Below are 16666 nucleotides of genomic sequence, written 5' to 3'. Positions count from 1 at the left end.
ATGGGATTGTAGAGGCCTATTCTTCACGTGTATTTATCTTCTACTCTTTCTCTTCAGCCTCGTTCTCCTCCTGCTACTCTCTTATCAGATATGGCTATATCCCAGGTCAAACCAACATGGGAATCTCTCCTTATGTGGTCACTTAATTCTGCTAGAAATAACAGTAAAATTTCACTCCTATCACTTCTTAAATTTCAAAGAAGGATGGACAATGTATTACAGGCATAAAAGGATGGGTTAGCCATAGCTGGAACCCCTTTAATTATAGGTCTGCTAGATCATAGCTAACAACACCTTTTTTTTCTCAGCAATCCCTATTCTCTCTGTCTGTCTGTCTGTCTTTCTCAAGCCCCTGCAAGAGGCTCTTTGTGTTTGCTCAAATTTTCCGCAGTTCTACTTGTCTTAGAGAAAAACATACAAAATAATGTAGTCTTAAGTGCACTGTGCCTGGGGGAAAACATGGACAGGTCAGAATTGGAACAGGAGCCTTTTGATTGAATGTTTGACCTGGGGTCAAACATTGACAAACTACAGTAATCCCTCAACCATTGCTGGTGTTACGTTCCAAAACCTCCCACAGAAATAATTAAAATCTAAAAAAATATAAATACCTATCGGCTGCAGAAACCCGCAATATACTGCGGAGTCTGCGATACAAATTTACATATATTGGCCAGAAAAATCTGCTATGTGAGTGTGTGATAGGCAAACCAAGATTGTTAAAAAGTGTGTGACAGGTGAACTGTGATGTATTGAGTGCGTGATAGGCAAACCGCAATTTATTGGATGTGTGATAGGTGAACTGCGATGTATTGAGTGCACAGTAGGTGAACCGTGATGTACTGAGTGCGCGATAGGTGAACCACGATATGGTGAGGGATTACTGTACTCTTCATGCACAAAAGTCATGTATTTATTGAACTGACAATTCATCGATGTGCTGTGAGTTCAAATTCTGGTGCCAGAATTTTGTGGGATTTTTTTTTTTAGAGTCCTCACCCTCTGTGCTCATGACAAAGAATATAAAATCATTTCAACATATCGTATAGCCCCAACCTTTTCATTCATGCATGCATGCATGGGTCAAATGGAATTTGCTGAGGCAAAATATTCTACATTAGATGCCCTTCCTGTCACCAACTCTCACTTGGTTCCAAACAAGGTAATATTTTCTGTGGCCAAACTAATATTCAGTGGAAGAATGGAAGCAAACAACATTGCTTGTATGACAGTGATGCTTGTTTACGATCATTAGATGATGCCAAGACAAGAGTACACATCAGCACCCACACACACATGTGCATACATGCACATGCAAACACACATGCAAACATGTGCACACACACAAAGTGACAGGCTTCTTTCAGTTTCCATCTACCAAATTCATTCACGGGGCTTTGGTCGATCCAAAGCTATAGAGGAAAACACTGGAGCAAGGTGCCTTGCAATAGTACTGAGTCCAAGACCACATGATTAGGAAACAAATTTCTGAACCATACAGCCACACCCATGCCTATATTTTATATAACATTACTAAAGAATTTGAATTTCCTGTTTAGGATGAGGAAAAACCTGAATACTCATCAAATGCTGATTCTTTACTGGTTTCAGATAAGGCCAACACTGAACTGTTGCTTTCACATCTGTGGTGGTCCTGCTGTTGCACAGATAAACATTTCAGACTGCATTCAAAAGATGGGTTAATAGCTAGATTCACACAATCAACACACTAATACCACTGTCCCACAAATACCATTTTCTCTCTCTCTCTCTCTTTCTCTCTCCTACAACAACAGCCTTTGGTCCTCCCAACTAGCCATGCAAACTCTCTTCACTCAGATTCACTGTGAGCCCCTCCTTCTGTGTCTTCTCCCTTAAACCCCACATCCAATTCTCCAACCCTTCTTCTTTCTTCAAAGATGCTAAGGGGTGATTGGAGAAAGGTTTGGCTGCTGTTTCACTTCGTTGGTGAGTTTGATGTAGTTGATATGGGTTTAGGAAAAATATAGATGGAGAAATAATTCTGAAAGGGATTCTTTTATGAAGACGGAAGACAGGGATTCTCCTGGGCAGTGAAGAGTGGGAATTAGAGACAGGTGTACTATTTTTGTCAGGTGGAGATTAGTGTAATGGTGGTGCACAACAGGTGTGTTATTTTTATCTGAGAGAAAACCAAAGATCTTCATCTTTTAGCATCATTTTGCATGCTGGCATGGGTTAGAAGGAGGAAACAGCATGTATTTTTGATCTATTCATATTTGATAGAGTTAATCCATTGGATGCTAGACTTATACGTCTCCTTGCTTAATGCCTCCACCTTGGCAGGGTTTTTACTTAATACTGCTATATTGTAAGCATTCAAGATTGGTCTCGCCTTAATGGGGGAAAGTGGATGTTAAAACAATGATATGATGATAATGACAATGATATATATGGAGTTTTAGCACTTTAGCTGCCATTTCTGAACTTCGGTATGTGGTGAAACAACTGTTGCTGATCCCTTAATTATGTCTATAAATTTATAATAACTTTTAAATAAGTTCTTCACCGATAATGGTGTTTACATACTGAAGTGCTTGGTAAAAATTATTGATTATTAATTTAGTAATAGATTAATATTCCTTTACCCTTTTATTTGTGTGTATATATATATATATATATATATATATATATATATATATATATATATATTTAAATATATTTAAATATATATATTTTTTCAATTTCAGGAATTTTATGAACACACAGAAATTTTGTGGCGAGATAAAGGAGTACAGAATTGTTATGAACGATCTAATGAGTATCAGCTTATTGATTGTGCACAGTAGTGAGTATAGAATCCTTTTAGCTTAATATTTTTTTTCTATTATTTTCAGCAACTGTTTTTTCTACAATTATTGTTATCTCTAAAACAATTGAACAAATATGCTTGTTATGTATCTGGGTGTGTATATCCGTATGTGTGTGTATGTGTGTAAGAATGTGCAAAGTGAGTGTGTGTATGGGGTGTGCCTAGGTATGTGAAAGGGTGTGTATGAATGTGTGTGACTGGGTTATAAGAAAGTGCTCTGTGTTTGTGTGCGTAAAAGGATTGTTCTAGATATGGTTGAGGTGGAAGTCGTGCTCCAATGGAGATTGAACTTTGGCTTTGTAGAGGACCAGATCAGCTCCTGCTCAAGGATTGAAGCTCTTTGTGATTCTGAAGATAAATCTTTTGTCTGCTTGAGAGAGAGGAGAGAGATATTTATTTGTAAAATGTAATTGTAAAATGTGTAGAATTTTGAATCTGTGGATCTCATGCAGACATTTGTGCTGCCACCTATATAGTGAATAATGTATCAAGGCAGATAATTTGATTCATGTGGTGACCCTGCTTTTGAAACTTTTAGGAAAGTGGTTCATAACCTGGGTGGTAGCACCTTCTGGTGGGCGTTGTTGTGAACATATGAGGGAGTGCTATCGAAGGGGCTCCAAGGTATTTGTGGGCTGTGATTTTTCCTGGAAATTAAATATTTAAACCAGGTACCATTTTTATATTCAAAGCATGTTGCTTAGGGTCTTGGATTCATGACCGTAAGATTGTGGTTTTGACCCCTGGACTGGGCAATGCATTGTATTCTTGAACAAAACACTTCATATCATATTGCTCTTTGTCAATGAGCAAAGATGAATAATATGATGAAATCATGATAGCCCTAGCAAGCCGGTGATGGATGGTGGATTTGCCTTAAAAAAACAAAGAAAAAAAAAGGTAACTTTTAGACTGAGGGGCCATAGGCTTACCCTGGTGTTGGGTATTACCTTTTAACATTCTTACATTTTACCAGATTTACAGTCATATCTACCACCAGTGGTTCATCAAAAGCTTCACATGACTGCCATGTGCACCACGGGTGGTACATTTTTCATAATTTGAGAAAATATTTTATTCTTTATCTTTGACATGAATTCGAGGATATCGAAATAACATGAGTGCTAAATATGAAAGTTTAATCAGGAAATATTTTTTAAATGTAAAAAAAAAAAATTACATTTCAATGTAATTAAACAGTGTGCCGTGTGACTGCACAAAATACATGGTATCACTGGTAAGTTCCAGTAACAGGCTGTGGCAGTTAACATGTTACACACATTCTCAAAATCCTCTTTGTTGTGTTAAGAATATGAGCAATATGTATTAACAGTGAGCAGAAACAGGCCCCTTCATGTTCCAGGACCTGTATGAATTCATTCATTCATCATTTGAATGTCCACTCTTCCATATTTGCATGGGTCAGACAGAATTTGTTGGGGACAGATTTTCTCTGGTTGAATTCCCTTCCTGTCACCATGCCAGCATGGACAATGGATGTTAAATGATGATGATATATTCTTTTTTTTCTTTTATTCTTTTACTTGTTTCAGTCAGTTGACTGCGGCCATGCTGGAGCACCGCCTTTAGTCGAACAAATCGACCCCAGGACTTATTCTTTGTAAGCCTAGTACTTATTCTATCGGTTTCTTTTGCCGAACCGCTAATTTCCGGGGACGTAAACACACCAGCATCAGATGTCAAGTGATGTTGTGGGGGACAAGCACACACACACACAAACATATACACACACATACATACATATATATATATATATATATATATATATATATATATATATATATATATATATATATATATATATATGTATATATATATGTATACATACTACGGGCTTCTTTCAATTTCCATCTACCAAATCCAGTCACAAGGCTTTGGTCGGCTTGAGGCTATTATAGAAGACACTTGCCTGAGGTACCACGCAGTGGGACTGAACCTGGAACCATGTATATATTAATATTTAGCAGAAGCAACAGAGTGACTCAAAGTCTGAGAGTTTCATGCATTGTCCAGTGCCAAACATGAGACTCTTGAACCTTGAGTCCCTCTGTTGCTTCTGCTAAATATTAATAAAAATATGCATATACTCATATTTTGAATTCTATTTTTCCTGTTTGCATCACTCTACTTATATAGATATGTATTATATATGTAATATATATGTATTATATATGTAATATATATAGTAATATATATATGTAATATATATATAGTAATATATATGTATTATATATGTAATATATATATAGTAATATATATGTATTATATATGTAATATATATATATATGTATTATATATGTAATATATATATATATGTATTATATATGTAATATATGTATGTATTATATATGTATTATATATGTAATATATATATGTATTATATATGTAATATATATAGTAATATATATATGTAATATATATATATATAGTAATATATATATGTAATATATATATATATAGTAATATATATGTAATATATATATATATATATAGTAATATATATGTATTATATATGCAATATACATATGTATATATCATCATCATCATCATCATCGTTTAACGTCCGCTTTCCATGCTAGCATGGGTTGGACGATTTGACTGAGGACTGGTGAAACCGGATGGCAACACCAGGCTCCAGTCTGATTTGGCAGAGTTTCTACAGCTGGATGCCCTTCCTAACGCCAACCACTCAGAGAGTGTAGTGGGTGCTTTTACGTGTCACCCGCACGAAAACGGCCACGCTCGAAATGGTGTCTTTTATGTGCCACCCGCACAAGCCAGTCCAGGGGCACTGGCAACGATCTCGCATGTATTATATATGTAATATACATATGTATATATATGTATTATATATGTAATATACATATGTATATATATGTATTATATATGTAATATACATATGTATATATATGTATTATATATGTAATATACATATGTATATATATGTATTATATATGTAATATACATATGTATATATATGTAATATGTGTAATACTTCTTCAAAGTAGTGCTCCAGCATGGCTGCAGCCTAATGACTGAAATACATAAAAGATAAAAGATATATGTGTGTATGTATGTATGTATGTATGTATATGCGTATGTATATATGTTTTTGTGTGTGTTTGTATATATATATGTTTTTGTGTGTGTGTGTATGTATATATGTGTGCATGTGTAATGCATACACACGCACACAATCACAATCACATGAAATGGACTTGGACATTGAGAATGATGCCTTGGAAAGGTGTGGGGGGGGGCGAGACATGGATGCTGGCAGCAGTTTGTTGGTTGTAAATCGAGTGTGTCTCGCTCACTTGTCTGTTGTCTTTATGTAAGGACAAACAGACTTGTGTATATTGTAGGGGAAGGAGTTGTGGTAGATCGATGAAGCGTCTGAGACTCAGCTTGTTGTTGTTGCTGTTGTTGTTGTTGTTGCTATCACCATGACATCAATGGTGATGATGATGATGATGGTGAGGTGTTTATAAGACAGTTGAGGATAATAATTGGTGTGTGGTGTTCATTCTTATGTAGGTGTGTTTGTGTGTACCATTCACACATACGGTCCATTTCAGAGAAGGAGGCTGGTGTGTGTATGCATGAGAGAATCATAGGATGGGGGTGTTGTATGTGCAGTAATATAGTGTTTAATAACAATGAAGTAAACTTGACTGCTCTCATGAACGAGAGTAAGATTTGAACTCAGGATATAAAGAGCCACAAGTTCCGCTAAGCAATTTGCCTCACATGCTAATGATTCTGCCACCTTGTTGGTATGACAGCAGCATACTTCAACTGATGCCCCACATCACCTGTTGCTGGATATCCCCTCCCCAGGGCCACAAAATCTTGCACTTCTATATTTAGAGAAGTGGGAACGAACCCCAGTACTTTATTTTATTGACCCCCAAAAGCAGCAGTCCCCATCCTTCTTTTGAACCAGTTTCATACAAGACAATTTTTCTATAGTCCAGGGGAATCATGGGCATAATAAAACACAGAGTACAGAGATTACAAGGGGACAGTTCTAGGGATTGGACATAGTAATTAGTGTGGTGGGGAGCAGACATGAGCATCCTCTCAGACTCCTCGCAGCACATCCAAGATGTGACAGCTAAAAAATGAGGAAGGGCTGTACTTGTACATGGCTGGTACTCTTTTACAGATGAGTAGACTGGACCATGGTGAAATGAAGTGCCTTGCTCAAGGATATAATGCACTGTCTGGTCCAAGAACTGAACCCACAATCTTATATCACGAACCAACACGAAAATTCCTTATTGTTTAAATGTCAATTTTTTCATGGGTTGGACAGAATTTTGTTGAGGCTACCATAGAAAGCTGGAAGGGATGGACATGTCTAGGGGGTGGGGGTACAAGACTAGCCATGTCCAAGGAGCAGAGGTCATTATAGTAGTGATAAAAAAAGACAGATAGAAGACTGTGGAGCGTGCCAGAGGCTTACGTTTGTCCATTTGCGATGGAGTGCCAATTATTCAAGTGGCTCTTCTCTGGATGCAATCCAGGATGTCACATATACACAGACACACGTGTGTGCTTGCACACGTGAACACTTACGCCAACACACATACCAGGCTTTCTTTAGTTTTTCTCTCAACCAAATCCATTCACAAGACTTTGCTCCGTCCAGGACTATTGTAGAAAACATCTGCCCAAGATGCTGTACAGTAGGACTGAACCCAAAACCACATGGTTTGAAGCAGATCACACAGTGATACCTGCTTTTTGCGGATTGTTTCTGGCTCCTATGTAGTTGATAAACTTCCAGCATGTCCATCCTTAACCCAGAGAAATGTTGAGAATGTGATTACCAGTGAGAGGTTAGGGTTGCACAGCTGCAAGCTGCTACTCACTTACAGTATAGTGGACTGGAGTAATGTGAAGTTAAGTGCCTTGCTCAAGCACACAATGTATTGCTTAGTCCAGGAGAGGAAACCATAATCAGAGCCTTACATCCTAATTACTTCACTACACACACACACACACACACACACACACACACACGATTCTGAGTTCAGTCCCACTGCATGGCACCTTGGGCAAGTGTCTTCTACTATAGCCTTGGGCCAACCGAAGCCTTGTGAGTGGATTTGTTAGACAGAAACTGAAAGAAACCTTTCATATATATATATATATATATATTAATACGTATGTATGTATCTATGTATGTGTGTCTTTGTGTCTGTGTTTGGCCCCCACCTCCTCACTGCTTGACAACTGGTGTTATTGTGTCCCTGTAACTTAGCAGTTCAGCAAAAGAGACCTATAGAATAAGCACTAGGCTTAAAAGATAAGTCCTGGGATCGATTTGTTTGACTAACATACTTCAAGGTGGTGCTCCAACATGGCCACAGTCAAATGACTGAAAAGAATAAAAGAATAGATAGATAACGAGGTGGCACTCCAGCATGGCCACAGTGACTGGCTGAAACCAATGCAGAAATGAAATATTTGATCAGTGCCCTACTCACGCCATTCATTGTCTGCTGACTGTCTTATTGTTCATAAGTAAATACCTTCTTCCACTCTAAATGGTTTCCCCCCTCCCTCCCTGTCTACAGACAACGTGTGGGGAGGAGGAAGAGACTTTTCTCCTCCCTTCATTAGGGAAAGAGAGAGAGAGAGAGATAGAGCCAGTGCTAATCAATATTAACCAGTCTTCCTCTAAACCACCGCCACCACCACCACCACCATCATTATTATGATTACTATCACAGCCATCTACTACTACTACTACTAATCTATCCATTTATCTATCTATCTATCTATCTATCTATCTATCTATCTATCTGTGTATCTGTCTGTCTGTGTACATACACACACACAGAATTCTGTGTGTGTGTATGTTGTATTGGTCAGTGGCTGCCAGTCTGTCCACTGAATATGTCTGGACATGTCTCTACATATTGTTGCTATTGGTAACCAATAGCAACAATATAGAAAGAAGGCTGTGAGATGGGGTTTTGGGGTTTCTGTCCGGGGTTTAGGTTGAGGTCAAGGATCAAGGGGTTATCATGTGGCGGCTGGAAGTAGATTGAGGGGTGTGAAGGGAACCCCACGTCGAAATATTTGGTCTTGAGGGGGCTTTGTTTAAAAGCAAATTTTGTCACATGACATTTCTTATCTAATTTCTTATTATTGTCATTGTTGTTGCAGTCGTCATCATCATCACCATCACAATCACCATCATCATTTTCATTGCCAGTGTCTTATTTGTTAGCACGCTGAACAAAATGCTTAGTGACAATATTACTTCAAGCTTTACATTCTGAGATCAAATCCCATCAAGGTTGACTTTGTCCCTCATCCTTTCAGGGTCGATAAAATAAGTACCGGACTTGAGCCCTGGGACCAGTGTAATCTATTCGCTCCCTCCCCACACACCATTATTGTCATCATCATTGTCCTCATTATACTTGTCACCACCACCACCATCATCATCACCATCACAACATTCAACATCATCATTTCCCATTTTATGAATGCCTGCAGTAGAAAGGATTGTTGTTGCATTTTGTCCTTTGATGTTATTCTGAATGTTTTGGGCCATTGTTGCAATAACCACAGTGGTCCTTCCTTCAGTTTTAGCTTCTGGAAGCAAATCCTCACACCTTGTGGGATTCACTCCATAACACAATCTGACAGATGGGGGGGGGGGGAAGTGGGGTACTTGTGTGTGGTCATACATCAGAATAGTGGAGGCTGGAAATTTCATCCTTCATCCAAATTTATGATCCCAGAGCCTTAGAGGAGACACCTGCTACATTTAGTCAGTAGTATTTAGCCTCCTCCACTAGTTCCTAGTCTTTACCTGCTGCTTATGACAGCCTCATGAAGGAGGGACCTGAAGACTCTGCCACCATAACCCTCCCAGGAATAGTGGGTTTGAAAATGGGTGAATTATTATTTTTAATACCAACCCATCTGTAACAACCCCAAGTTCTATGATAAAACTTCCTAAGTTCCAAACGCCAGCTAAATAATAAGTTATTTTAGAAAATTCTTCCTTATTTTCAGAATTAACTGAAACAGATGTAGCGTATTTGGTAACAAAAGGATTAAGGTAGCAAGCATTTAAACTGGCCATATCTGGCCCAAATATTCTGCCTGTTTTTTGTTCAAACTCTCCAGACCTGGCCTCTCACACTTTCTCTACAATGTCATTATGAAAATAAACAACCACATCATTGAAATCTTGAAGCTACAAGATCATGTATAATTAATTCTTTAGCATTCATGTTGCTCTGTCAAATGATGGTAACATACATTTACATCTATCACACAAGGAGACAGTAACACACACATGTATATACATTCATGTATGTATATACACACACACTCACACACACACAACGGGCTTCTTTCAGTCTCCCTCTACCAAATCCACTTACAAGGCTTGGGTTGGTCGACCTGATACTATAGCAGAAAACACTTGCCTAAGGTGCCACAGGATTGAACTCAAAACCATGTGGTCATTAAACTATGTTCTTAGGACACAGACATGCTTGCACTAAGAAAAATGCTATCAGTGTTTCATTGTTTGCAGAGAGAAAGTTGTTGTTGCTATTGTCTAGGTCTTACCTTTCAATATGTTGTCTTAAACTTATTAAATTGTTGAACTGTTTTACACACAAGTACTTTTCTGTATGATAGCAGGTGTTTTTCAATTAGAACAAGAATGATGAACACATGTCTTAATATATCTATGTTTGTCCATTATGTGTAACACAATGGCTAAGACTGTTCTTAATTCCTTTGCCTCTCTCGTTTACTTTCTCCACAAGCTAATCACTAAATGACGTAAATTATTATTAAAGCATGGCTGCTTGTCACTTCACTCATTTCGTATTGTTTTTAACATTAGCTGTGGAATCATGGAGAAACCTTGGAGCAGCCGGGCCATGTGTTGACTCATACTTACTCTGATCGTGGATTAGTTTTAAGTTCAATTCTTACATGGAGGACTGATATGAAAAAATATATATATATACCAGTTGCATGCTGGGATTGAAACAATTGTCTACACATCCCACAATCTCACATACACGTATGCAATCATTTATTTTTAAAAGAATTTGTGAGCCTATTTTTTAACATTGGAGTCATAATCTAAGAAGATACTTGGTTAATCTAGAGCAGGGATGGGCAACTTTTCCTCAACTAGGGGTCCCATCGTGCCATTTCTAAGTGAGAGAGGGCCACATGATAAAACACATGTGCATGAAATATTACTTGCTCCCTTTACACTGAGTTTGGGGCGGTTATGATTGTAACAAGTTTGATCATAGGTCTACTCAATCACAGTTTTACTTGGGGTGAAGAGATCCATCCAACTCATGCCAACATGGGAAAATGGACATAAGAGTTTTGATGATGACTATCAGAAACCAATCCCAAAATGTGTTTGAGCTAGATGTGATCTTCCATCCCTCTGGATCTTATTGAACCACCAAACTCATATCAGCATGGAAACTAGATATGTTATATCATCATCATCATCGTTTTGATATCCTCTTTTTCATGCTTGCATGGGTCAGGTGGAATTTGTTGAGGCAGGTTTTCTATGGTCAGATGCCTTTCCTGTTCACCATTCCTCACATGTTTTCAAATAAGGTCATATTTGTCCATGGCCAGACGTGTTTTTCACAGAAGGTTGCTTACATTGCAGTGACACTCGTTTGGAACCATCATGTGATGTCAAAGCAAGGAGACAGTAACAGAGAGAGAAAGAAAGAAAGAAAGAGTACCTTTCATTGGCAATTTTGGAAGGTTGAACAAACTACTTTAAAGTTCCTGTATGGAGGGGATGTACTCCAAAAATTGAAGTGGTGTATGAGACCCTTTTCTTTTTAGGAAAGGCTCTATCTGATATTCATGCGCCCTCCCATAGCTCTTCAAGCCATAGACCTCACCTCAGTGCAGACATTTATGAGGGTTGGAAATGAGAAACAAAGAGACTCTGCTTTCAATAACATATGCATGTGTGTATATATGTGTATGTATATATGTATATGTGTGTGTGTGTATGTATATAAATATGGATATGTGTATATGTATGTATATGAATATGGATATATGTATATGTGTATATGAATATGTGTATATGGATATGTGTTTGTGTATGTATATAAGTATGTACATATATGTTATAAATGTTTTTATGTATGTATGTAAATATGTATGTGTGTGTATGTAATTATGTATATATGTTTATATAAGTATATGAAGATATAAGGATATTAAGATATGTATATATGGTTTCTTTTGACATAATTAAAAAAAAGACGAGGTGTTATCTAGTTTCATCATTTCTATATTACATAATCATATTAAAGGATTGTTACAATATTTCTGTAATAAAATAATAAAAAACAAAACAAAAAATCCACCCACCCTTACATTCCACCATCACCATCACCACCCATCAAAGAAAAAATAAAAGTATATAAAAAAAAAGAATAATGCAACGAAAATTCCATTTTTTTTTTTTTATGATTTTAAGAATATTTTATTTACTACTAAAGATAAGAAATTGACACATTTCAGATGTGATGCACCTGGTTTTGTAGTATTGGTACATTTTGCATTTGTTGTAGTACAAGTATAGTTGTAATTCAGCTGTGGTGTATAATATGTTTATGTGATAGAGTTGCAGTTGTGGTACACAGGAAGTTGTGCTGCATTTGCAGTTGCGTGATGGCTCTGCAGTTTTCAATGCACTTGCTGTGTTGTGCAGCGCTGTGCTTGCAGTTGTGAGTCACCTGAAGTTTGATGTTCTTGCATTTGTGGTACATCTGCAGTTGTAGTCCTTTTATGTACCTCATTGTCCTGGGTATGATTTTAACCCTTCAGCATTGACCCTTCAGATTCCCTGTAGATGCAGTACATTGTGTTCTTGAGCAAAACACTTCACCTCGTGTTGCTCTGCAATCACTCCAGTATCTGACATGTGGCACATCATGGATCTGTACCAGCAGTGTCGATTTCATGGAGCTAATGCACAGCATAAACATTTGACCATTATGAACAATCAGTTGTGCAGTTTGTTCAGTAAGAAATTACAGCACTTCATTTGTCATCTACAACAGAAGAGTCCATGCACACACGCGCATGTGTGTGTGTAAATGTTGTTTAGCTCTGGCCAACCCTGATAGAATTGACCTTGGATCAAACACATTCCAGATGTGATCAAAGATCTGCTGGTTCAGTGCTGACCTTGGGCTAAACAACAACGGGGTGGGGGGGTCTCGTATATCCAAGTTGGTATAACAGCCAGGCCTGTGCCTAAACTCGATTTCTTGTTTCTCATACTCACTTGTATGCAAAATCAGTTTTTACTCTCCCCGCGATGTCCCTTGTGACAAAAAAACTATCTTCTGCTGCTGCTGCTACTACAGATTGAGAATTATAATCAACAATTGTCTTGCATCTTGTCTAACTCTTCCTTTTGATTTCTCTGGAAAAGACAAAGAAATAATAATAATAATGAATTGTGGAAAGTTGGAGGAGTTTAAATTACAATAATTAAAATAACATTCCGTTATAGTTCTGTCAAATAATAATTGTTCTTGTCGAGAAGCCACAAATTACTGTTGTTCTGTTTTGTCTTTTTTTTTTTAATATATATTTTTTAATTTCTTAAATAAAAGATGGCAAATAAAGAAGAAAAAAACTTCCTTTTTTTTTTTTTACGTAAAGTTTTTTTTTTATGGCAGCAGTAGAGGGAGTTGCAGGAAGAGGAGATTATTACTGTGCTGATCTCTTGGGGGTGAGGTTTGTGTGTGTGGAGGGGGTGAGAGAACAGGAAGGAAATGTGTGGGTGATGATGATGTTGTATACCACAAGAATTCTTTGTATTCAGAAATTTGTGGTTAATTCACTCTACTTGGTTCTCTAAGAAGTGTGTGGTTATAGCAACAACAACAACGTATGTGAGAAAGAGAGGGAGGGAGAGTGAGTCTCTTCAGTGGTCATTTGACATGCTAGAAATAGTTGTCAAGTTTAACCTCAAATCACACCCTACATTGTTTACTTTTATCTTTTACTTATTTCAGTCATCTGACTGCGGCCATGCTGGGGCACCGGCTTGAAGGGCTTTAGTCGAACAAATCAACCTTTAAGGTAGAGCCCCAGTATGGCCGTTGTACGATGACTGAAACAAGTAAAAAAAGAAAAGTTTATCAAAATAAAAAAATAATTAAAATGCAAATATTTCTTTTTCATTTCCTAATTATTTTTGATAATAAAATGTTTCACTGCACAATTCAAGTGTGCGTGTGTGTATTGTGTGCATGTTTTTGTGTCTGTGCTTGCATGTTTGCGTATGTATTTACATGTGTGCATGTATGTATATTTATTTGTGTGTGTATTCATATTTGTGTGTGTGTGTATATATATATAGAGAGAGAGAGAGCTGTGAGTGTAGGTGCTTGTATGTGAAGATTGTGTGTGTGTGTGTGTGTGTGTGTGTGCAGGTATTTGTGTGTATATTTATGAATATTCATGTGTGCGTGCATGTTTGCAGTGAAATTTAACCGTTTTTTGGTCTCCAATAGAATTCTTTTAGTTGTGGGAAATCCTACAATTTCAATGTATTTGCAGTATTGTTATAGCAGTATGCGGGTGTGTGTGTGTATATAATGTGTAGGTGTAGTGTCATGTATGATGAAGTGTGTGTAATATTATATGTAATCTGTGTGTATATTGTAGTATGTGCACGTATTTCTTTATACTTCATTTTTGTTTTGTTTTTCTATATACATATTTTTTCTTATTTTATTCATTTGCTTTATGTCTGATTTTCCATGTCAGCATGGGTTAGATGAGTACATATCAAGAAATTCTTTTATAGCCAGAGCCAGACACCCTTCCTATCACTAACCCTCACCTGCTTGTTAACAAAGGGTTTTTTTTTTTCCCCGCACATCTTTCTTCCAAAGCACATAGGTAACTTGATACCCTGAGCATGTGCTTATTTTGGTTCATGGTTTATCCAGCACTGCTGTGAGACAATGTTGTGGTCAATACAGTACACAACGAAATATTTGGAGAGGATAGAACGGTGATCAAAATACAATAAATTACTATGATGACAAAGGAATATTCATCCTTGATATGAAAGAAGATTAATGGCATATTCCAGTCGAAACCTCTGTAAAATACAAGACCAGACATGGTGATATGAGATGGGGATATGGTCATGTGCACAAGTGTTAGCACTAGACTATAGTATTATACATGTAATTACTGGGGTACCATGTTATGTCACTAGTGAAGGGGCATGGCTTAGTGGTTAGGGCATTTGGCTCATGATCGTAAGGTCGTGAGTTCAATCCTTGGTGATGTGTTGTGTCCTTGAGCAAGACAATTCATTCCATGTTGCTCCAGTATACTCAACTGGCAAAATTGGTTGCCATTAGGAAGGGCATCCAGCCATAGAACCCATGCCAAAGCAGACACTGAAGTATAATGCAGTCCTTCACTCAATGGATCCTTGTCAAAATGTCTATCTCATGCCAGCAGCATGGAATATGGACATTAAATGAAGATGATGACATACACATACATATTAGGTTCATTTATGTCTGAAGAGGATCAGGTTATCAGCTTTACACTTTGTGGGTTCTGAGGTGGTTTATTGGGCCAATTTTGGTATGGAATTCACAGTTTCAGTGCGAGCATGTAATACTGGAGTCAGGACTCGGTGAGACTCTTTATTTTCCATGCAGCCTTTCTTTCTTTATTTTCTCTGGTCATATCAGATTGAGAGCAGTGTACACTAGAGTACATAGCAGTCCACTATAGTGAGCACTGCTGAGGAAGACACTCCTATGTAAACTGCGCTAGGCTACACTTTTTCAAGGCTCTCTTGAGAGTGTCATTGTGTCTCTTCTCTGGACCCCCTCATGAGCAAGTGCCAGCTAAAGAAGATCTGCTTCGGGAGTCTGGAGTCACGTATGCGCTCTACGTGTCCATTCCACTGCAGCTGGAATTTGCTCAGGAAAGCATAAATGCTTGACATATCAAGCCGGATAAAATCCCCAATACAACTGTGCTCGAGAGAGCTAATACGACACACATGTAAACATGCAAATATATGTATACGTATTTATACACACAAGTCAAACACAATGACATGCATATATGCACACACACACATATATACATAGACACACTTGTGCAGGTACATATGTATATGACTTCCTTGTTGATGCTGTCTAAATTCCAATGAGAGAATCTTGTCACTGGTTTGCTGTCTGAGCACTTTCCCTCTTCTCTATCGATGGCAGACATTTTTAACCAGGAGAATCTACACACGTTTGCACATAAACTAGCACGTGCATACTCACTGATACAGCACGCACCCCTTTTGTATGCAAATGTGCTTGTATACATACCAAATCTGCTAAGTATACATACAAAAGGAGTGTGCTGTGTTTATATATATATATATATACACATCTGAGTCTGATATATACTTGCTCACACATATATACACATACATCTAAACTCACACCATGTTTTTTATTTTTACTAGATAGCAATGAAATCAGATTCCATATATCACTAACAAACAACCAAAGAGTATACACATTATATATGCATATATATATATATATATATACACTCACACACACACACGCCTATAATATATATGATCACATGTGCTAACACGAGCTACCCTTGTAATTTTCCGACTTCCTTCATGTCTTTCCTTCTTGTTTTATTTCTCCTTCGTTTATTCCTGTTTCTTTTTCTCTCCATTCTCTA

The 16666-nt window shown here is 37.5% G+C and overlaps 1 protein-coding gene across 1 annotated transcript in view; it reads left to right on the top strand.

Moving 5' to 3' along the window:
* LOC106869212 (guanine nucleotide-binding protein G(s) subunit alpha) overlaps window positions 1-16666 on the top strand; it is an 88861-nt gene that overhangs the window by 36482 nt on the left and 35713 nt on the right. The window contains exon 5 of the mRNA XM_089337912.1: window positions 2730-2827. Coding sequence (XP_089194038.1) covers window positions 2730-2827 — 98 coding nt within the window. The remainder of the gene's footprint in view (window positions 1-2729; window positions 2828-16666) is intronic.

The sequence above is a fragment of the Octopus bimaculoides genome, chromosome 20, assembly GCF_046866305.1.
Source record: "Octopus bimaculoides isolate indiv1 chromosome 20, ASM4686630v1, whole genome shotgun sequence".
NCBI lineage: Eukaryota > Metazoa > Mollusca > Cephalopoda > Octopoda > Octopodidae > Octopus > Octopus bimaculoides.
The sequence above is the reverse complement of the archived record's forward strand: the minus strand, read 5'-3'. Positions and strand labels throughout refer to the sequence as shown.